The sequence below is a fragment of the Desmodus rotundus genome, chromosome 6 (assembly GCF_022682495.2).
Source record: "Desmodus rotundus isolate HL8 chromosome 6, HLdesRot8A.1, whole genome shotgun sequence".
Classification (NCBI taxonomy): Eukaryota; Metazoa; Chordata; class Mammalia; order Chiroptera; family Phyllostomidae; genus Desmodus; species Desmodus rotundus.
The window spans coordinates 151,493,889-151,518,403 of record NC_071392.1 but is presented as its reverse complement, the minus strand read 5'-3'; the positions used below and the strand labels follow the sequence as shown (position 1 = coordinate 151,518,403).

General features: G+C 40.1%; 1 protein-coding gene across 7 annotated transcripts in view; it reads right to left on the bottom strand.

The window, feature by feature from the left end:
* TENM2 (teneurin transmembrane protein 2) overlaps positions 1-24,230 on the bottom strand; it is a 610,087-nt gene extending 585,857 nt beyond the window's left edge. For 3 of the 7 annotated variants that reach the window (XM_045185000.2, XM_053926195.1, XM_045185005.2), the window contains exon 1: positions 23,863-23,930. In XM_045185000.2, coding sequence (XP_045040935.2) covers positions 23,863-23,908 — 46 coding nt within the window. In that variant the 5' untranslated portion in view covers positions 23,909-23,930. Of the gene's footprint in view, positions 1-5,227; positions 5,636-23,862 lie in introns of those variants that run through there. The other 4 variants (XM_045185001.2, XM_045185002.2, XM_045185003.3 and 1 more) reach the window with 2 other exon arrangements.
* Between the last annotated feature and the right edge of the window lie 285 nt (positions 24,231-24,515).

The window sequence follows — 24,515 nt, the reverse complement described above, 5'->3', positions numbered from 1 at the left end:
ACTTTCACATGGGAGAAAATTGGACTTGTGTCAAAAGCAGGCACTCTCCCTCCAATCCTTTTTTCGGGGAATAAAATGACAAATTTTATGCTACAGAAGGTAAATAAGGAAACGTTGTGAGCATATGCCTTCCTCTAATATACACAATCAAAATGTAATATCAACGTGCTCTCCTGGTACATAAAGTGCAAATGAAAGTTAACTGACAATAGCCCATGTACAAGGCCCGGGTGCCGGTTTTAATTCACTTCTCTTGCTGCGCTGATCTCTCCTGAAACAGCCTCTCCCCCTGCAAGGGGGTTAATGCATCTAAACTCGTGGGATGTGGGTGCTGCCTTGTTGCACCCTATCATTCAAAGGTTGGTTCATTCATTCTTTCAGTCAACATTTCCCGTCTGCCTGGACTCTGTTAGGGAGAAGTGAGTAGCACAGAGTAGGAAGTACACAGCACAGTAGGGACAGTATATGCATGCGTATACTCGTGTATACCATTGTGTATAATTATGGAAGGGTCTGGCAGATGTGCTGGAGAGATTTGTACAGAATACGATAAAGATACTGAAACATAGTACCACATATAATCTTAAAAATAACACTAGTTTTATAATATCCAAGTAAATGTAACAAAATAAATTATACTGTAATAACATACTAGCACATAGATATTAGTAGTAATATAACACTATTATTTCTCACTATTTCCACTGTCTGCTGACCTATGGTGTCAAATGCCTACTTTATCTGTTCTAAGTGAGTTAATCCTAGGACATTTCAGGGGACATTTTATTTTACTTTTTTCTTTGTATTAAATTCATTGGGGTGACATTGGTTAATAAGATTATATGGGTTTCAAGCGTAATTTGTATGATATATGATTTCTACATTTCATTGTGTGCCCACCACCCAAAGTCCAATCACGTTCTGTCATCAAATCTTTGACCCCCTTTACCTTTGACTATCCCCAACCCTCTTAAATGGGCATCAGTCTCCCTACTTCAGGCACAAGAAACCCTAATAACTCCAAGAGGATAGAGGCTGAATAATGGAAGGCTGAGTCCAGGGAGTTTCCCCTTAAAAAGCTGCACTTGGAAAAGCAAGGCTCTGAGCGGGCCCCCCAGGGCTCCGAGAGTTCTGGTTCCAGAACAGTTTTGTATCCTATGATGGCAAACTGATCGCTGGAGAAAAACTCGGACCCTGTCCTCCAAATCCAACACAGAAATCACAATGAAAGAAAAGACCTTTTCCAAAGCCTCCAAATATACTGTTTTTTAAAATACTATCACAGGATATGCACCGATGGGGTCGTAGGGAGTGAACCATTGAAATCAACGGGAATGGGCCCGAGAGATTCTTGGAACAAAACATCTGTAGGGGCTCCCCTGGAAGAGGTGGTCCCATAGTAGAATGGGGAAAACAGGGCTGTGGCAAGGTCACAGGTAGGCTTCCTGCTTCCTGGCTATCGGGCACCATAGAAACTACCGAGGCTCCTGGGCCTCGGTTTCTGTATCCAGAAATCAGGAATGACCTTCACCTTCGTTGTTTAGGTTTACGTGAGATAATGACAGTAAGCTGTCTGGCACATAACTGGCACTAAATCAGTGTTGCTATTCCTCTGTCATCCCCAATAGTTTTGAGTCATCTAGTGTAAAACTTGCCGTCACTAGAAGAGAACGAGAGGACACTGGGTAAGGTAGCACCGAAGGAACAATTCAAATGAAAAGGGGAAACCTGAATAAGGGTAGGAAAGTGCGTCTTCTGTTAACAATGTCCTTAGAAAAATGAACATTGGCACAGTGAAATTTCATTTCAGACAGTCGTTCTGATTTTCCAATAATTTTCATGCTTTGTGGCTGCAATGGAATTTTTCTTTTTTATTTTTGGGGGAAGGGTGGTGAGGGGAGAGAGGGTGGATGAGAATTTACACAAGGCTGTGTTCTTGCTAAGGATTTAAACAAGGATCCATTTGTACATTATAAACATTAAGTGCAAACATTCCTACCAAAACTCTAGATCTGAAGTTCAATGTCAAAGCCAGTGGTTAGCTGATATGCTTTGTTTCCATATAAGAGGCTTCCTTCCCCTGAAATTGCTAGAGGAATATTAAACAATGAAAGAAATCCAAATGGCTCTCTATTTATTCTCCCTAATGAGAACAGCCATATAAGAAATATTTCAGGAATGCTTGGGGGCTGGTATTTTTTGAGATAGTAATTGGTCTGAGAATCAACCTTTTGTTTCAGAATGGGTCTATTTACCATGAATGTTGGTGGTACTAGGGTTTCATGACCTAAATCTCGCTCAGAGACAAAAACCAGAGTTAGGTCTCATGAACTCCCTAGTTCCAATCTGCTGCTAAGTCCTTTCCATTCTTTGGGCCTCAGTTTCCCCATATTTCAAAAGTCAGCTTTGGGCTAGATAGTTATGCGCACCTTAGAGTTTCTGTGATTCTCAGTGACAAAAATATAATTTCATTGTGTACAGGCTTTTGAGTCAGTTTTACTAGTTTCTCTGTTGCTCACTTAGTTTCCTGGTAACTTGTCTTTCTTTCCCTTTTCTAATAAGTGCTCTGCCTTGAGAAGAACTGCCCGCGTTAAGGAAGATTTATCTGATAAAAAGGTAAGATGATTTTCTTAAATCCTTGAAGTTAATGTTCTTCAAATGAAGGACGCAAAAGGGGCCCCTTTTGCACGGATGGGTCCTGGCGATTTCAAATGAGTCATTTTAGGTTCAGGAGCAGGGCAAGGTGTGGGAGAACTTTCTTTCCACTTGAGCTGGGGTCAGAAAAAACGGGGTGCATTTCACGCCTCCAGAGCCAGCCTGTCTCTCTCCTCCTATTCTGCATTTGTGAGTAAAATGCAGGAACTCTGGTGGATCAGAAAGTGGGTGCATCGGTGAACTGGTGAGATTTTCTTCAGTCGCCTCCTGGGTTTACGTCCTGAAGACAGTCAGTCCTGGATATTCGCTTTTTCCACAGGAAGCGAGGCTGAAGAACACAGTGCCTTCTGTGCACCATCAGCATTCGTTTTCATAGACTCTTTGACTCTATCAAAACGAATGCTGAAGCTTGCCACAAAATCACAATTAATGTAAGAGCACTCAATTCTGATTCTAGGCTTTGAAACAGTATTTTTAATGAATGAAAATATCATCCTTTATACCAAACGAAACACGTGGGAATTATGTATCTGTACAGAAGGAGAGTGATGCAGACACTGTTTCTACATTGATTACTATCTCCACAGAACCTGGTTCCTGACGTCTGGAAGACAGAGACTTGTCCTGACAAGTTTCTAGAACCACAGCCAGTTACTATTGAACACACTCCATGTGGGTCAGGCTAAGCATTATATTTTTATAGATTGTATATTTTAAACATTAAAATAAAAGACCATGTGCTTCCTCAAATTTGCATGTCACATATTGCATTTGGGTGGAGAGTCTTATGTTATTTATCAATGAGAAATACAACTTCTATACGGGCTGGCCAAAGAAAGAAGGAAAAAGAAAATTGGCATCTGGTACGATACGATCTTAATACAGTTGAATGTTAGCAGTGAGTACGTCATGCCAGATTTTTAATCTACTAGCCTATTTAAAGAATTTAAGTTCTTTTTAAATATTGTATATTTTTAAATTGCTTCAATATTATACAATGTGCCTTCCTATCCTGCAGAGAATATGGGAGTGAAAGAATATCCACGAAGACTGGATATTTATGAGAAGAGTCACATTTCGGCACAGAAAGGTGCCCCAGTCTCCCTCTGAATGTACACGTGGTTGTTGTCCGACATACGCATGGGGTGATGAACACTGCGTGTCAAAAACTGGGGGATTCGCTGAGGCGAGAGAGAAGGAAGTTGCAAGCATTCTTGCTGTACAAGCATCCATTCCTGAAATGCTTGGGAAAAGTAATGCAAAGTCCTACAGTGGTGGTTTATCTCAACCCCCTAAAAGAAATAGCTGTGACTGGGGCATTCGTTCCAATTTCAGCAGTGTTTCTATGAACAGAGTGGACAGACCCAAAGAATATAGTGTATGTGTTATCATCTGAAGGCAAATCCATAAATCTTAGCATGAAGATAGAGAATGAATACTTACAGCTTTAATTGAAATCTTAATCCTCAACTTCTCTGCCCAGGCAGAACAATGGACACTGACCGGAGTCCCAGGGGCTGGGCTAGGCTCACAGCTAAGTGGGTTTTCCCAAAGAGCATAGGGCTTAGAACCCCGGAACACAGTTCAAATCCAGTCTTATTTCATAGGGTCCAAGCGGGCAAGAAGATGATCGAGTCAGGGGTGCATGACTAACAGATATTTCAGAAAAAAAGGCAGAATGCTTGTATTCTTAGCATGACAGGGAGAGACAGATCAAACAGTCCTGAATATTCAATTAAGACCAAAAATTGTCATTTTAGTAATTGCTCCAAAACGAAAGGAGGTTCAGTCTCTAGCAGTAGGGGGTTAATTCCACAAGGACACAGGGCAGGTGTCTGTTACCTGTTGCTGTATCTTCAGAAACTGGGGCAGAACTGTGTAAACAGGGAGCCCTTGATAAATATTTTGTTAAGGAACAATTGCTAAATGAAATACATCATACATTTTATAAGATAAAAATCACATAATTATTAAAATAAAGTTTTAAAGTGTAGAAAAGACCATGATAACCAATCACTGGTAATAGTGTGATAGAAATCTCATTTTTTAAACAAAATTAAAAAATATCTGAGCTCATATTTCCTTCATAATATTGAAATATTATGATAAAGACAGAAAAAATGAAAAAGAAAATTCATGTTTTTCCCACCTATAAACATATGTTTGGTTGAAGTAATAAAGAATTTATCTTTAAAAATATAATAAAAGCTAAAACTTGGCAATGTACCTTTTAACATACCCCGAGCTTACGGGACATATCAAAAGCTTTCAAATTCAAAGTCTTTAGAAGTGACCAGGGTTGGGTGAAAGAAAGAATCCATAAAACAGGCAGGATGAAACCACAGCTCTGAGGCACAACTGGTGAGGGTAAAACACAATCAAGGCAAAATTTTATGTGTAACCTATACGAGGATTAAATTGATGGTTTTAAATATGCTGCAGTGACTACAAGCCAGGAAGGACCTGAGCTCTTTTCCCCTGAAGTTGCATCCTATCAATAACGCAGCTTAGAAGCCCCACAAGTGGAGAATCACAGTAGTCTAGACTTAGAGTAACAAAGAAGTTTACCAACATTTCCACATGGTTCTTGCTGAGCCGGGGCTTCACTTCCAGGAGGATAAAACGATGCTCCAGTTACCAGGGCAGGATGTTTACTCATTGATGCCAACAGGACACAAAGGCACTTACAACTTCAGGATGCTTTTAAAATCACATCCTATCAAAGGGTTACCGGAGAAGAAGCCAAACTCAGCGAGCACTTGGAGCTGAGGGACTGAACTTTGATGCCATTTGATTCAGTTCCATCAAACTGTGTGACACAGCCTTCAGTGGACAACCTGGGTGAAACCTTTACGGGGAAGGGATGGGCACTTCTCCTCATTCACGATTGGCATCGGAATCATCCCTGAGAACCGCTGTCTCAGTTCATTTTGTTCCCTTTCTTCATTTTCCTGTTCTTCTAGTGTGCTTACCTGAAGGCTTACCCGCTCCACTGTGTACATTAACATGTATTTAAATTGCAAAACATTATGAAATTGTTACTCCTGATTGCACCACTGTTAGGGTGCTTGAGAGCAGGGGATATGTCCTCTTTATTTTTCTTGTAAATGATTATTAAGTGTAATGCCACCTGTATTCCTCTTAGTGGCTCCTCTATATAGAAGTTGTGTTAAGGGCTTTATATGCATCCTTGCCACTGCTCATAACTTTTTGCAAGACACTGCCCCCATTTTGGAGACAAAAATAGATCCTCAAAGTTTTTTGCAAAGTGTCATAGAGCTGCTATGTATGATGATTGTATAATACTGCCAACAGCAGACACAACTATGATAAATCATTGAATAAATGATCAGTGAGTGACATGCTTTGAGACCTGCTTCTAAAGATATGAGCAGAACTATCTTTCATTCTATACAAAAAAAAAAAAAAAGACTCGCTGGGAACTAAAATTAATTGTAACGATGTCTGGATGTTTTAAATACTCAGTATAAGCTCATTGGTTGAGTGGTATTACATTTACCCCTGCTAGAAAACACAAACCATCAAGCCAAATAATCATCCCCTCTTCCAAAAAAAAAGGGTTTTATATACATTGTTTCCCAAACTTATTCTGCAAAGGAATGTTTTGTTTGCGGAGTTTTGCTCTGGACTGATTTCATAGGGAGTAGATCTTAGAAAATTCTACCCTGGGGAAGCGGGAGCTCTGCGAACTCTTCAGACCACGTATTGCATTTACTGCCGACACAAAAACGTGTGAGGACCAACTGTGTGAAATCAGCACCTTGTTTTGTGCGGCCGCGGTTCAGAAAATGTAATTGGGCCCTCGGAAGACGATTGTTAACGGGCACTTTTTAACAGACACACATTATTGCTCAAGAAGAAAAGAAAGTCTTGTAGGAGAAATTTCCTGCATTATTCTACGCAAATGCGTAAGGAATTCTTATAAAATTGTAGGAGAAATTGCCTGATTAAGAGAAATGGGCCAAAACACAAAGCCCACATATTCAAAAGGGAAGAAATGCTTTATTAGAGGAACAAAACCTATCAAATTATGGATCCTCAAGTTAAAAAGAAAAATATTGCTAAAGATGGTGACATTTCTTCACTTTCTATAAACATCTACAGTCGGATAATAAAAGTTTAATACAATTGAATTGAATGTTTGTAAATGAATGTTTAAAAATTAATAGGATTCTATGATTTATTTGGAAAAATAAGCAAATAAAAACAAGGAAGTTCTAAAGAGAAGAAACATGGGGAGGAGAGCCTTCCACTATTACATTAAACTCACTATAAATTTAGTGTACCGCACAGTAGAGTTAACAGGAGACTGTTCATGTACATATACACATACACACTCACGAACATACCACACAGAGCAGATGCTCTGAAACAGACTCTCCTGCACAAGAGCTGGAATATAAAATAAGGTAAAAATTCTAAGAATAGATTAACTTCCGGGAAAAGGGATCCTCATCTGACACATATATTTTTAAATGGATTAAATAGTTTATTGTTATTATAACATTTTTTAAGTTACTAGGAGAAAATAGTACATATATATTGGGTTTTGTAATAGGGATTCATTTAAAGTTGAGAAGCAATTGAAGATATCACAAATTTTAGAAGACCTTTTGTATAAAAATGTTAAATATCTTCATGTGAAGGCAACAAAATAAAAAAAATTACTGGTGTAAAATATTAAGAATGAATATGACCAGCATTGGTTTACCATACCCTAAAAACATTAAGGATACTTATAAATAAAGGAAGAACTCTTACATTATTTTAGAAACGTATAATAAAGCAGGATATTTAGTCGACACGTTAGATCAAGAGATCAAGTGTTTAACCTCAATGGAAATAATATATAAGTTAAAAAATCACTTTTATTAGTTATTACATAGGAAAAGTGCTAAAAAATGATACTAAACTATTAGCAGTATTTATCTCTTTATAGTGGCACTTTGAAATGATTTTACTTTTACTTGTATATTTTTTCAAATTATTTTATAATAAAATATTAAATTTTCATAATTATAAAATTAATAAAAGTTACTTTTTAAAAGTCATGATATATATTTTAAGGCACAGACTTTGGTAGAAAATTTATATGATGTTTTTGACTGTTATTTAATGCATAAGAGAATTCCAACAGTAAAACAACAAATGAATATAAAAAAATCCCAATTTTTAAAATATGTATTTATTTAAAAGGGTTAAACAAACAGATTTTGGTGAGATTATGGGTGGTATGTTTAACTGTTTTCTGAATTTTCCAGATTTCCTGTAAGGACCATACTACTTTTATAGTAAGAAAATGCATATTTAAGTACAGTCTGTTGATTTCTACTGCTACCCTAAGCTTAATCAGAGATTGTGTTTTCAAGAAAGCAAGAGATGGAAGATGATATAAAATGTGGCATTCGGCATTCCTGTGTTTCCCATTCAACAATTTGCATTTATTTCTAAATTCTGACACTGTTTTTTAATTTACCTAAATCTTATAGAGTCAACTTTCATTGCTGATTTGCTGATATTCAACACATATTAAGTAATGTATATATCATACGTGAAAGGAACACTGAGAGAGATACAAATGACAAGTTTGTGGCTTTATAACGATAGTGAAGGTGACACATCATTCTCTCACTGACAGAAACATTAGTGTCATCTGATTTTTATGTCTCTTGGCAGAACTGAAGGAAAGTTTCGGGAACAAAGAGACAAGATGAAGTAAATGGGACCCAAACATAAATGAAAACCAGAAGCCCACACTTTACCTGTTGAATAGCCAGGCACAAAAATCTACATTGTACTTCACAAAACACAAAGAAATTCTAAGTGGATTCTACACATCTCCTCTGTAAGTTCAGCAATTCTCTGCAAACTGTTTAATATATATATATATATACATATATATATATGCCTTATTAAAAAAGAGCAATTATTATATCACTAGGTACCTATAGTAGATCTTATTTAATTTTTTTTTGCTTGTTTGAACTTCCCAAGTGATTGTGGGAAAAAATAGTTTAAAAAGGTAATCCACAACAATACTTATTCATATCAATTCATTAAAATGAAAACTAATTAATTGTATCTGTAGCTACATAATTGTCTTCTAAAATGAATTTCACTCAGACACACCCAACTGATGGCAAGAAATAATACTATCGCAGTCTGTCTAGAAGTCTGATAAGTAATATCTCAAAATGAAGGAGAAACTCAGTGCATGAACATTCGCGAGAAATCCACACAGTGTCCTACACCAAGACGCCGTGTCGGGACACTACCGCCAGGGTTAGACCGTCAGCTACAACCAGACGGGCAATCAGGACAGAACACAAAGACCAGAAGAAATTTCTCCCCAACCACCAGTTTCCCACTATGTCATCCAGCACACATTTTCATGTTGCAATTATGTTGCACAGTTATTCCATTTATGATGAAACATATGGAAACTTCATTCTCAGAGAAGGTGAACAATAAGCCTTGGGAATATCACTCACTTTCAACAGATTGAAGTGGTCCGACTACCTCCTGCCATCCCCTCCTTTTTCTGAGTGTATGTGCCTCCTTGGATCTCAGCATGTGACTCTCATTAATGAAGCAGAGGGGGGTGCTGGGGCTCCGGGGGGCCGTGCCTGCGCATTAAACCAGACTTCTGCAACTCCCCCGGCTCTCAGGCTAAGGGGAAAAATTGGGAATTCCGCAGTCCCACTCATGCTTTCTGACATATAAAAAGGGAAAATAGTTACACCTTTCACTGCATCACCGTGGGAAACTAATTTGTTTTGACATACTGAGAAGTCATCTGATGTTCGTATTTATTCTGGAAAAAAAAAAAAAGCTGTATTAGCTAAAAACAAATTTCGTGAATAAAACCAAGGATACATAATCAGACATGTATATCTACTGAGCATGTCTGATATGAAGGGAATTAACTATTGCTCATAAAGTTCCCTTTATAGAAATCTAATTCCTACCACTTTGAAATCTTTCCCAGTGTCTCTCTCCAGCACTACCAGCACCCAGGACACAGCTGTCTCTGTGAACACATGGAAACATTATACCCAGAACACTAGCGGGCATTGATCCGACCCGCTTGTCTCCTGCTTCTCCTTCCAAAGGCCTTATAAATGATGTTGATGGAAGAGCTATTTCAATACTGTTCTTGGCACGGGGACCATCCCTGGAAACCTCTCCGAGCTACAGCCTGTTTCACAACAAGCCGACACACCCCCGTATGTGTTTATCTTCAGTTCATGCGAAAATTCAGTTTAAGCCTAAGAATCACCAAATTACTCCCCTCTCCAAACTCTCTGGGTTAGGAAAGGCATAGAGAAATACATTGGGCCATAAAAATAACAGCAAGACGGGGGAGGAACCCCAATGAAACCATAGAGAGTGATAAGGGACTCGGAGTTACAAGTATTAAAAGAGATGAATTGCATTAACCCCTGCCCTTCCCCATTATATTCACTGCCCACTGGAAACAACAACAGAATTACTAAAATCCCACACTCTCTAATGGGATGGTAATAGGATTCAGAGGCCATTAGGGTAAAAGCAATCCATATTTTACACAGTAATAAGCTCAGACGGAAGATGCTGCACCGCTCCCCTCCCCAACCCCCCCCACCCCCCGCCCAGAGATCAACAGTTACCAATTTCACATTAACAAATCCACAAGCACTTTCAAAATGGCTAAATAAACCCAACTTAAAAGTCAAAGGTCTATTTTTTATAATGGTATATATCTGTTGAAGTAAAATCATCTCACGACATTGAAATACATTTTTTTACTCTGATACTGATTTTCCCTTCTCATTCCAGAACTCTTTGGAAACGAGGGTTACTGTGATTGTCAGGACGTGGGGGTAAGTTTTTGCGAATGCAATCTATTTTCTCACGGCAAGTCCATTCCATTCCTGAAAGGGTTACTTTTTTTTTATAAAAAAAGCTTCTTATTCAAGAGGAAACATGAACTATGGGATTAAGAGTTCCTACAAAAGATGTAGGGGGCACATCATGGGACACTCTTGGGAGAAGTGGACACCTTGACCTCAGCAGCATGGAAGCACAAACTGGGGCAAAGGGCATCTGTAAACAAATTAAAACAGGTAGAAGTTACCGTTGTGAAATCAAATCATGTAAAATGCATACTGCCAGGAGGGCAGTAAACTGACCAGTCTTTTCATGTTTATTAGTGTAACTGAAAATAACTTTATTATTTGATCAATATTTGTATTAAACTGTGATCTAAAGAACTTCTAGAATGGCTATAACATGGTTTATGTTTTTGTGTAATATAGAAAGACAAGGAACTTAGAAATTTTTTTGATTGATGAACTCTCAAAATTTCACCAGAGATGAAGAAAATATTTATTATTAGTCTTCACATGTTCCTCTTTTTAACTTCCCTCACACAATATTAAAAAGTAAAATCCCAACTAAGGCATAGCAAATACACCAAACTATAAAATAATAGCCACTTCCCCCTCCCCCTCCATGCTGGATCAGGTGTATGCTTTTGTTTGTCTGGCAACCTCTGTCATTCTTTCTGAATAATAATAATAAAATTCCCATGCTGCTTTAATTATGTAAATATATGGAGTAATTCCACCTTATAGTTTTCATTTGAGGGGGGACCTCCAAAAATGGAATTATCTTGTGGGGGGCGGGCTTCCCCAGCTGGCATTGTTGTGAGAGGTTGAATTAGGCTTCAGTGAATTTTTTGTGAAGACTCTTTCAACGCCTTTACCCATTTCATGACGGGTGATTTGCCAGTGCACCTGCCCACACTGCCCTGAGTGTCCAGTTTTTGACCAAAAATGGCATGACCCCCGTGCCCCACCCTCCCTGTTCATCCACTCTTGCCCTGAGCAACGTCCTCCCCACCCCAGGGAGGAAAAAAGTCCTCAAAGGGAAACATTTTGCTGATGTTGAAGAGATAAAACAAAACAAAAAAAACCCCGGCAGAAGCTCTAGAAGGCATCGGAATCGACAAGTTCAAAAACAGTTTTGAGCAGTGGAAATAAACATCTCAGTAGGTGTATTGCATCAAATGGAGAGTACTTTGAAGGTGACTAAAGTTTAAACATGTGAGAATAAATCCACAGTTTGTTTTATAAATACATTCCATTTTGGGTGGCCCCCCTCATGAAATATTCACTCCCTCCTTTTGATAATCACAGAAATAAATGGCAGTGAGCACAGGATTAGATGATGAGTGAAGAGGGCAATTTAAAGTAATAAGAGGAGGAGGACACCATATCCAAATGCTCTTTCCACTGTACTCCTCATATGTCTCACCAAACTCATCACACATTTGCTAAATATAAGGCAGTCATATCTGGGAATGCAGCTGAGTCAAAATCATAAAAGATTGAAGTTGTCCACCCCTCAATTCCAAATCCATTCTTACAACCACATGCCAGGGTGCCACGAGAATAATTCTCTGCTGTGAGAGTAAGGCTTCATTACCACGGCCACCTGGAAACAAACAGAACTGAAATGGGGGCTCTCGCAACGGCCTGTCCCAGAAGCTACTCAGTCCCCTAATGTGTCCAGCTGTAGAGAATGTCGAGGCGGGAATCTCAGAAATCAGGTGTCAGAAATGCAAACGTAGTTTCAGGGTGTTTAAAATGAAAACTGGCACCTATCAGCGTCTTTCAATTAAGAGCACCCAGGGCTAGCTTTGCAGTATCAAACCAGAGACCGCAAAGATCTTATTGGAACATTTAAGAAGAGAAGCTGGAAAAGAGAGCAGGAAAGTATGATTTGGGGGGAGAAGATCCTCATGGAAAACAATGTTGGTCCCCTTGACCCACCTAAAAATAAATCACTATATATTTTTGTGCGCCAGCATTTCCGGATCTCCAGTTCCTACCAAAGGGCCTCTTCTTGGGTAGCCACTCAATTTACATTCTTGGTGGCAACACTCAGAAGCCATGGTCTTGGTAGGTGGTCCTCAGAGCCAAGATTCCATATCTTAAAGCCAATCACAAGAGAGGAGGGTGGGAGATGCCACTTTCAGGCCTCCCCTAAAAAAACTAGTCTACCATCCACAATAGATAACATGATCAGGGGCTGAGGAGAATAGCACAACTAGAAAGTATAGAACCTGTTTTAACTAAGAGGATGGTTCTGTTCTGCTACTTAGGGACCTGGATCTAACTTGAGGTCAGTAACAGATAAGGAGAGGTAGAGAAACGTAGCCCCTGCGGCTACTTGGAACGTCGTCTTGAGTAAGACAAGAGCCTACACAAGATTTTAATCCTTCCCAGTTTCTTGCAGATGTGATATCTCCTTTTTAATTTATCAGTGCACTGGGACTGTTTATGTATTTCAACATTCAAGAGTAACCATACTGGTCAAATACATGTTATGCTGCCAGATATGTTACTAGGCATCATGATATAGCAGAGAACAAGCTAGACCATATGATGCCCGCGCTCCGTGAACTTAAAAGCTTAAGTGGAAGTGGACAATTAAACTGGCAGTTATATAAATTGATAACAATGTTATAATAAGGTAAATACTTTGTTATAGGGTCAAAGTATTTTGAGTGGGAGCTTCTAATTTAGACTTAGGGAGGGAGTAGTCTAGGAAAACTTCTGGGAGGAAGCAGCATTTACACTGAGACCTAAAGGATAAATAGGAGGTAGCCAAAGGCCCACAGGAGTGTTGGAAGAAGACAAGAACAATGAGCATTTGAGCCCTGGCCGGGTTGCTCGGTTGGTTGGAGCAGCTTCCCATACACTAAAAGGCTGTGGGTTCAATTCCCGGTCTGGGCACATACAGGAGGGCGACCAGTTCATGTTTCCTTCACATCGATCTTTCTCTCTCTCCCTCTCTCCCGCCCTCGCTCTCAAAAATCAATAAACAGCCCTGGCTGGCGTGGTTCAGTGGACTGAGTGCCAGCCTGTAAACCAAAGGGTCACCGATTTGATTCCTAGTCAGGGCACATGCCTGGTTGTGGGCCAGGTCCCCAGCAGGGGGGCATGCAAGAGGCAACCACATATTGATGTTTCTCTCCCTTTCATTCTCCCTCCCTTCCCCTCTCTCTAAAAATAAATAAATAAAATCTTTTAAAAAAATCAATAAACATATCCTCACGTGAGGACTGAATGGCACAGTTATCAAAGCTACAAGAACTGGAAGGAATTATGTAGGGGTGGAACACAGAATGGAGAAACTTGAGAGAGCGGATGTGGGGGCACCGAGGCGGGGAGATGACAGAGGTGGCCGGCACTCACACTGCAAACTCTCTGAGGACAAGCAATGTACCAGATCTTCCTCATTTAATCACCTGGCAGCAAAGTAAATAGACTGTTCATTAGAAGGGCTCCATCAATACTTATTCAATATCTATTGGGTATCTTTTGGTGCTCTTGGTGATCACTGAAGCCACGCTAAGTCTAAAGTTTTTTTTTTAAATACCCCATGTGCTCAATCTCTAAAAATGCTCAGTAGGTGTTTTGTTTGTGGTTTTTTTGTTTAGGCGGCACTGATTGTGTGAGTGTGTATGTGTGTGCGTGTAAAACTGTAATGCCTTCTTCACTGCCCCGCATCACCTCCTAGCGTCTCATTTATGACTAATCCCCTAGGCGTTTCTGTCTGCAACTCCTGGGCTGGGCCTTATCACGGAGGAAACTGAGCTAAAAATGCAACCCACTATGGCGTGATTAGACAAACATGGGAACAGGTTATTGATAGATTAGTTCCGAGTGTGAGTGACGCTAACAGGTGCAAGACATTTGAACTTCTCAGCCACGGCATACAACCTTGGTGGAAGTGATCATCATTCCTTCTCAACTTCTGATGAAACCCCAAGTCCTGCTCCCTGTCTTCGCTTGCAAGGGATGGTGTGGAACAGGCACCAGTGATGCTGTGATCCAGTAGCTCATAACTACGTACCGTCATTTTCTACACTTTTGTACCTGACTTTTCTAGAGAAAAACTCGATAAACATGCTCAACTGTGAGGCAATTTGCTAAGCTGTCAACAATTCTAGCTTTATATATAAAATAAATCACCATTTTCTAATACATTTCCCAACATCAGACACTTAGTTCATAAGAACGAATAGAATTGCAACATATAAATCACGAAATCATTCATTTCTAAGAGTTGGGAAGGCCAAATTGACAGCTAAAATAGAAACAGTGTTTTGGATGTAACAGTCAAGTGTTTAATAACAATTTACTGTTTTGCTCTAGTAACATTAAAAATATCTTCAGAAAAGGTTCTGGAAATCACAGTCTTACAATAAACCCTAATAAAGTAATTATAGCTTGGGTTTCTGTCAAGGTTCTTGCCACGCAAATGTTCATTCATCTGAAATTTGCTTAAAACAAATAGATTAGATTCATTTCAGGAACAAGAATGACATGACTTTTGTGGATCACGCTGATTAATAATTTCAGTTCCTAATGTCACTGGTTGACTGTCATCATTTTGCCGTTTGAAAAATGTTCTCCAGAATCCCTAAGTCTCATCTAGATGTGAATGCCCATTCCTTATATTCTACTGACCTCTAGAGACTATGTGCGCACGTATATAAATCACCTGTGGGGGGTGTTTGTCGGCCCATAAAACACATAGGTGGCACATGCCATACAGATCGCGAAAAAAGGGATCTCAACCATATAAGCCCACTGCGTTTGAGAAAAACATGCACCAACTGTTTCAAACGTACATTTTCAAAGAACACCTTATGTGTACACCTTCCATATTCATTGTGTGGACAGCATGTACCCAGTGTTCTCGCTTGTGTAGAAAACCCTGGAAAATGCCAAACTGACTCTGTCGTTGGTTCGTGACATGCCAGCCACACAGGGTAATAGAGATTTCAGACACACTGGCCCGGTTTTCCCATAAGGCCAGATTTATTTTTGCTTAGGACAACATCACTTTACGGGACAATCTTTTTCCCTAAACTGGACTTGATCTGTTTCTTTTTCAACCCTCCTCCTGACCAGGCAAAGCATGTGAAGTGTAGGGGTGCCTAGTAAGGGCTCAGATGGCTTTGGAATCCTTGCATTTTCTCTCTCTCTCAATGTTTTCAATTGTTCAATATGTCCATGAGTAAAATATCCCACATTAAAATAACTTCTCACTCAGGACTCGCTCACGAACTCACTAAGATTGTATGTATAGTTCATGTTCACATCCCTGTACCTCGCGCACTGCATGTCAGGTTGTGGGAAAGTAATGTCAGCTGGGAAAAAACCACAGCATTTTCCCAGGAACAGAGCCACACTGTATCTTGCTAGGAACACACCCATTCTCTCTCTGTCCCCCTCTAGATACAGACATAGGTATTGATGTACATGCAGAGGTGTAGGTAGAAATATATACACGCATGTTTACAGTAACCACACACGTATACATGTATGTGTACACACGTGTGCATATAAACACACACATATAACTACAAAGAGGCATTTTCTACATATACAGAATTCATGACTAGATTTATCAATGATTTTTCTAACAGTTGCCAAGGTGTTCTATTTTCAGTTCTGTGTTCTATGTTACTGCTTATATTCTCACTTAAAATATGGATTTAAAACTATTGGTCATTACTACATCCTCAACTATACCCCAACGCTTAAAAACTTCAAGTAAATTTATTTCTAATAAGCTCAACTTTAACCTAGCACTAAAAGAATATTTTTGGTATCAAAAGAGTGATAATGCTTTTCTGTCTTTTGGTGTTTTTTTGTCAACTGTGTTACATAGTATGTATTTTATCACTCATATTACATAACAAATTTAGAAATAGACACATCAGGTAAAGTTCAATTAGGCACCTCAAAGTGCAACCAGCTGTTTACAGATGTGTTTGCCACAGAAGGACAGTATGAGAGAACAGTGCATTATTGGTAAGACATTGTTACAAAGCGGCAGATGTAACCACAAGATTTTGAAAATGTCCAAGCCACAACTGACGTATGAGAAAAGGAGGAAATCAAATTCTGATTCCGTTGCGATATCTAGTCGATGGACCTCAGAGCCCTGCTCTGCAGACTTCCAAGGTGACTGGGAACGCCCGGGGCTATTCCCTGGTCACGGCCCCCCTGGCCCAGCCAGCCACGTGATCCCACGTATCGTTCCATCACTAGACTAAAACCACGCTTATTAGAAAGAAAAGTTCTTGAGGTTTTTTAATGTTGAGATGAGTTGATGATAGGGCATAATGACCAACTGTTTTCAATCCATACTTCAAATGAGAATTTAAACAGTAATATGGTGTATAAAACAGAAATATCACCTAGGGAATCCTTTTACCATCTCAGCCAAATTCTGGTATCTGACAGGCTTTAAAGGCTTTAAAGTCCTCTGGGCTCTGAAGGCCTCCAGGGGTCAAGTCCTACGTATAAATAATGTTTCAAGTTTGACTGGCAGTCGGTTGATGATGAAAATGGGATAGTGCCGGTGTTGGGGATTAACCAAGTGGGGTTTGGGCACTGATCATCCACTTTTGTACTTAATACTAGAACCCTGATAACCTGCACAAGGCCCACTGGCTTGATTCCAAGTGGCCTTACGCATTCCAGCCAGGCTCCCTATCCAACCAGTTAATCCAAAATGGTGGTTGGTCTGGGTGTAGAAGAGGGAAACAGTGTAATGTAGAACAACGGAGCCAATTACTTAGCATCATTCACGCTGGTTGATTTACTTTTTGCCTCTTAAATACATGGGTAAAATTTTGGCATATTAACAGTTACAGTAAAACATCCTTTCTGAGTAGAAAGAGAACCCCTCCCACCCCAAATTGAAATTCAGTCAGTTAATTTTAGTGAACGGTTTCAAAAACCTAGCCACACAGACTTTTCACATAATTAGCTCTTCTAAAGGGTGATATTCAGTGGTTGGATTTTGCTGCTCAAATACGCCCTGCCCAACCATTCGCAGAGGTGCCAGTGGTTAGGGAAATGATTCACGCCAGGTAGTTAGAGAGAAGACAGGGCATCAGAGAAGAAATCTGGATAATCCCCATGCTGGAAATTCAAACCCTGGATAATCAGGACTGCACTACACATGCAATTATGATTCTGTCCACTTAAGAGAAATTTGTAATCCATTCAGTTTCAAGCCTATAAAGTCACGTTTCTCAGAAACTTGTATTTCAGCCTCCAATGGCTTAAGAAGTTCTTCTTACTAGATTGTCTCCAATTACAGAAATCCTTCCCAAGTACAAGGCTGCAGACGTATATTAAACCTGTAGGATAGCATGTAGCTGGCCGTTTTACAGTGCTTTCCAGCACACATGGTCTCAATGCATGATGTAATACTCCTGAAGCAATTCACCACAATCTGATAGGGCTATTTGTTCAGCTCACAAGGGTTGTCTTACACATGGGGGGTAAGTTGCCTTTGAATAGAAGGCTCAGAAGAGTAAGCAAAGAGGGGTACATAGATTTATATTAACTTTAATAATCTCACACCCCAACAACAACAACATACACACACACACATAGATTTCATGGGTAAGCAAACCCTGGACTGAAAGGACTGCTATGAATTCAATAGATTCCTGGTCTACCCAGCCCTAATGGAGTTCCTGCAATGACCACAGAGGTACGTGTCAGGGAAAGGCTTGGCCACAGCTGTCTGGCTGTCGTAAGAACCGGAGTCCGTGGTGGAAAGACAGCTCCAGTGCGGAAGCTCAACATTGATGCTGCACCTACTGTAGTTGGTGCCTAGCGAATAACCAATAATAATGGAGTTGTAAATTTCCATTGTATTTATGTACATTCTTCCAGTGAACATAAGGATGTGTATACGTTATGGATTTGTGAGTGCTGATTTTTCCAGGGTTTTAAGAACCTGCTGCAAACACACAGATGTAAATCAGTCAAATAAGGCAGGCTGGGGGAAACAGGAAAAAAAAATACCCACCTACGTTCAAGGTACGAAACAATAATTTCTATGCCTTTGGGATCTATTTTTTTCCCTTGCATTGTAATGCAGTCAAGTGTATGAATGATGCCTTTTGTGTTTGATAATGTCAAGTGTGAATGTCATGGGCAGCCCCCCATCTCTGATGGCATTAAAAGGGTGGGAAGATGAAAAGCTTGGAAAAGGTAAATGGAAAAAAAATTAGATTAAAGTGGTTGGAGGACAAGACACTCATTTAGAGCCTGGCTTCCAGGTGCTGGTGGTAACTGTCCACATGAATATGCCGGTCAAGTCACATCCCGAGGAGACAGTGGCTCTCCACTGCCTTAATTGTGCTCACATAGTTGTCCCTCCTCATGATGGAGTCTACTGAATGCAAGAAAGTATTTTATATGTCAGCATAAACTTCCATTGTATACTCAGGGAAGTCTCCACAGCCGAGCTCATCAGTCAAATACACCAGGCATCTAAGAGTTCAAGGTAAGTTAGTCAAGGTTTTTGAAAGTAACTGACACATGGGCAATTCAGGGAGGCAACTAACGCTAACAAACAAAGCACATACCTTTTCAAAGCTGTGAAAACCCTGAAAGGTCATAAAAATCCATTCCAATCAAGGTCAGAAAACGGGAGATGATCGTAACACTAAGGGATTACATCCAAATAGTGGAAGGAAATACCACATCTTCTAAACTACAAGTCTCATCTCTGACGAATGGCAAAGGTTTTTCTTATGAAAACAAATGCATATACACAAAATCCTTGCCTAATGAGGCCATGACATCTACAGTACATACAAGAAATTGCAATAATTATAATAGGAAGTTGTTTCTTGCAGCCATGCTCCCTCCCCTCGACAGTTCCTCAACCTTCCCACCCATGCTTAGGCTAACGCAATGGATTATTCACTGGCTCCCAGCCTCTACACTAGTGGTTCTCCCTGTGTGTGTGTGTGTGTGTGTGTGTGTTTTAACAACATCCCTAAAAGGTAAAGCAATATCCCATTCATAACACTAGCTCCTTAAGGCTGCAATTTAACAAGAGAGCAGATGGCCTCTACACAAGCATTTCAGCATCTCTCAGGTGGGTGGAGGGCAACATAGAGACCTGCCATCCCGCTCCTTCCCCATTCCCATACCAAGGGAACTCCTCTAGAAGCTGCCAGATTATACCTTTCCAGTGGCTATGAAATCCCTTGACCTGACATTCAAGGCCTTCCATCACACCGGCATTGGTCCTTCTTTTTCGTGTAACTTCCCATGGTCCCTCTGATCTTGCTCATCAGGGTTAAATTGCGTGTTCACCTTTAACTCCTAGTTCAAAGGCTGCCACCCTCAGGATCCCCTTGACCTGCAGTGACCTTTCCTCTTAAACTCTCCTAAGAAAGGATTTAGGACCTCCTTGTATTTTAACCCCCTGGGCCATTCTCTGGGTGTGGTTCATTTCTTCAGTCTTCCTAAAGGGTCTCAGTGAGAGGCAGGCATTTTTGTTGTTGTTCCTGTTAGAGGTATGATTTTTCCCATTTAACTCAGAGTGCTTTGGGTATAGTGAGGGCTTGACAGTAATAATGAAAAAAGAGGACCCCCAAAGGGAGTAGCAAACAAACCAGAAAAAGAAACCAAACTTCTCCCCAAATTATAAAGCTTTTCTTACTGAAAGACAACAAGAACAGAAATAACCACTCTGGGTCAAGCACAGAAAATATATTTGAATCAAAGCAGAAAAAAAAAAAAGCAAAAAAAAAAAGCAACATCCTCCTCCCAGTGGGTTTCTAGTGCTAATTATGAAATAGGGATAGTTGACACTCATACCTACTAAATATAAGCTTTTTTTTTTCCTGCCAGAAAAGAGAAATGAATGGGTGTTAAGTCAAAACATCCTATGGAGCCTTTCACACCTCAGGAATAAACACTGACAGAGAAGGGCTTCCATGCAGAAGGAAAATCCACCAGGAAAGAGCTTGGCCTGTTCGTGGTAAAACCGAAAGCTCCATCTCATAGCTTGTACCCTTATCCTATCTGGAAGTGCTTTTGGCATATCCAGGGCCCCCTTGCATTGGGAAAATAGATATACGCTTCTCTCTTTCACAACTGAAATTGGTTAACTGATCATTTCCAAAAATAAATATCCCCAAAGATAGAGGTCATTGGTTGCCTGAAATTGCATCAGTCCATGTCTGGGTACCAGAATCCCGGGCTCCTCTGGGACGCCTTTGTCATTTTATCAGAGTGATTACCAGCAGGGTAGTTTCAGCGTGGTCCCCTCGGCTTCTACCACGGATGCTCTCTGAATTCCTCCTTTCTCCATCCAGCCTGGTGGCTTTTGCTTTGGAAATCTGGCACTTAATATCCAATGTTAATTACATTTCCTAGACTGAGGAAAATCCTATTGGGCTAATTTTTCAAAATCATATAATGAAAGAACTTCACTGACAAACCATGTAGGGTTTTGATTGTTTTTTTACGGATAGACCTATTAAGCACTTAATATTCAGTAGGAAAACAGTCTCAGAGCAATGAAATTCTATTACTTTAGAGGTTGCATGCTTTTAATTTCTTAATATTTCATTACATGTTGGCAACTGGTGCATATTTTTATAATGCGTTTGATCATTACTCTTCTCAGGGTATTCTATTTCAATTCTTCCTCTGACATCATATTTGCATGTTAAAGGGTTTTAGCATTCAGGGATGAAATGTTCTGAATAGCAATGTGCAGTTAACTTGAATTTTTTTTTTTAAATGGGAAACAGCAAACAGACATTTTATATAGGGACTAAAGAGAAAAATTCCATAATTTAAAAAATCTAACTCAAGTTTTAATAGTTTTCTTGTACAGAACATCATAAAAGGTAATGATTCAATATAATTCATTAATTAGCAAATTATGCAAAATGCTACCAGCAGAGTTTGGGGAGAAGGATCTTTTTCATTGGTTTGTGTTAAGTCGACTGCATTTCTTTATTTCCTGTAAAAAATAATCTTTTCTTTGCTCTCCAGCAACATCTACTGGAAAAGTCAGAAAAATGCTATTTATATGAATCAGATAGTTGGAGTATGGATTGTTTGGGATACCATCTGCTTAAAAAGTGTGTGCTGAACTACCACCCTGTTGTCAGCTGAACAATTTCTGCCTGCTCTCGTTTGAGTTGGACCTGTAGGAGGTCAGCGATTCAGTGATACGAACAGCCAGGCTACAACTTCAAATCTATCATTTCCTCACCTTGAGGAAGTCACCTGCATAAACAAAATGCATATACGATACAGGTGACATAATTTCTCTGGGCCCATCTTCTCAACACTGGTCACTGATTTAAGACATCATCCTCATTATTGGCGGCACCCTAACAACACTCAGGGGTTCGGTATGACGAAAGTCAAAGAGAAGATTTTATGCAAGAAAGCTATGTAAAAACACAGATTGAATTGCAGAATTGCTACTTCAGGATTCTGCAAAGTTTCATAAGTTGGTAACAAGAACACTATGTGCTGGGATTTTTTCTTAACTCACTATGCCATCAGCAGTGTGGTGACCACAGTCCACAGCAGTTTCTCGTCCCTTTCCACACCTTGCTCTGCTCTTTTAACCGTGATGGAAAAATTAAGTGTCCCCAAAGAACTTCCACTGGAGATTATCTCTCGGTGATGATGCGTGATGAGACCCATATTCTGTTTGGTCCCCACTCCCCCCTAATTCAGCAGCTCCTGATGTCCTTATAAAATCGGATTCACGGGCTGCACCCACAACATGCCTTCAGATGGATGGTCTGGCTAACACGAAGCCTGCCGGAGTATGGTGTGGAGGAGCAAGTCCGGCTTAGACACTCGGGGGAAAATCGAATCTTATCACCCAATACATATATAAAACATCCTCTCTTTCATGGTTGCCAAGCTCAACCATGCCACGGTACAGCGGTTCTTCCCGGGACCAAACCTGGGGGAGCCATGAAAGACAGACACCTTTCTGTATCTCATACCAGAGAAGTGATCTGTGCACAGAATTGTGTACTTTCAATATTCAGACTTCCACCTCCAAAAAATAACCGTCTAAAAATTAATTCAAACATTCCAGGTGACATCCTGGATCAAAATCTGGATATAGTTTGGATTTCTGTTATCCTTAAGGAACAACTCTGGCTAATTAGGGGTTTTTTTTGTTGTTGTTGTTTTTTTGCATTCTCAAATCTCAGTTCATTCATGCCAGCAATAAATTTTAGAAGCAGAGGAAATGAACACAAAATCAGCAAAGACTCAGGCTAAAAACAAATTTATCAAAACTTTAAAAAACAGCAGCAGCCACAAGAATCAGGTGCTGGGAGACTACAGTATATTGCATTTCGTATTTGTTCAATGTGAAAATAGATGTGAGCCTTTTAAGCTTCATCCCAACGCTCTTTAAAGGAGAAATGCCATCAAATATAATCCACAACTCTCATTCATAGCGCACAAAAGGGACAGATTCCTAAAAGCCACCTACAGTGCACGTCCACCCGTGTTCTGTACTGAAGGTCCCTAGTGCAAAGTTCCGACCCGAGACTGGTTATTATTCCCCTTCATGACTGAGCGAGCCACTTAAAATCCAAAAAAGCTCATAAAACAGCACCTCCAGAGGTAACTCCCATTTCAAACTGTCATAATTTAGCTATTCTAATTATTTACTGGATCCTTTTCTGAAACATGCCCTCACCTGATGTTTTAACTTTGTATTTCATTCGGGACAGCACTTAATCTCCATCTGTGAAACATCAACCTAACACAGGTTAAGGAGATATATATATATAAGCAGGGCTTCACCCAGAAGATCCAAGCCACACACACCCCAGCAGCTAGACTTAAATAAACTCTACCCTTGCTTAAACCTCCAGTGAAAAATTATTACAACGCATCAGAAGTTGGGTTGGAAGCAAAATTTCAAATGCCAGCTCTCTCCCAGGGTTTAAGTCCCGGAGTTCAAAAACAGGATCAATTGGATTATTTTATTTTCCCGTTAGCTGTTGAGAATTTAACGTAATGCAAAGTGCTATTCTGATCAAAAGCATCTTTCCCATCCCTCTCCTTAAATAAAACGGAGGTGAAATCATTCAGTATAAATGCATTTACTATACAAATCTATTCTCAATTGAATTTGCTGCATGCTCTAATTCGTCAAAATTAATACAGGTACTTTCTATGTTAAACAAAAGGAAGCCGACTGAAAAATCGGCTTCTGCTGCGGATGCCTTTCTCAATTACAAAACGGGTGAAAACAGAGATTTAACTAAGCCACTCGGTCAAACCCTTCGATGGGCGCTCTTACCTGTCTCAGCTGAAGGCTTCCTTCCCTTGTTAGCAGCGTGCAGCATCTCTAGCTCGCCCCAATCCTCACCACCGGTCTCAAATTACACCACTAAATCCACCCCCACCCCCCGCCTTTTTTTTTTTTATCCCTTTTTTTTTTTCTTTTCCCCAGCCAGAAAATGCTTACTGAAAGTGATTAGTTTTTGTTGTCCCTTTTAAGTCCCTCCTGCGGGAAGGAACAGGGGAGCAATGTGACGCCACCTTTTAATCTTTTGTAAGAGTGAAAAGGCAGAAAAGGAACGCTCGATCAAACTGAGCTGCACACATGACTAAAACTCGCAGGAGAGGCTGCCGCTGCCTGGCGAAAGCACCGCTAGGCTCGAGTGTAAGAACAGAGAAGAGGGGAGCGTCAATGGAATGTGACAACGTGTGTGCATCAGAAAGCAGGAGGAGAGAGAGAACAATGAGCGAGGAAAGACAAGGAGGAGAGAGGGAGAGGGAGAGGAGAGAGGAGAGAGAGAGGGACAGAGAGAGAGACACAGAGAGAGAGAGAAACAGGGCAAAAGGCAAAAGACAGAGCGGGTTTCAGGCAAAGGATTCTGAGAATAAAGCCACAGAGCAGTGTCTGGCAGCTTCTGTTTTTATCTCGGCGAGTGTGATACACTGCCTCTC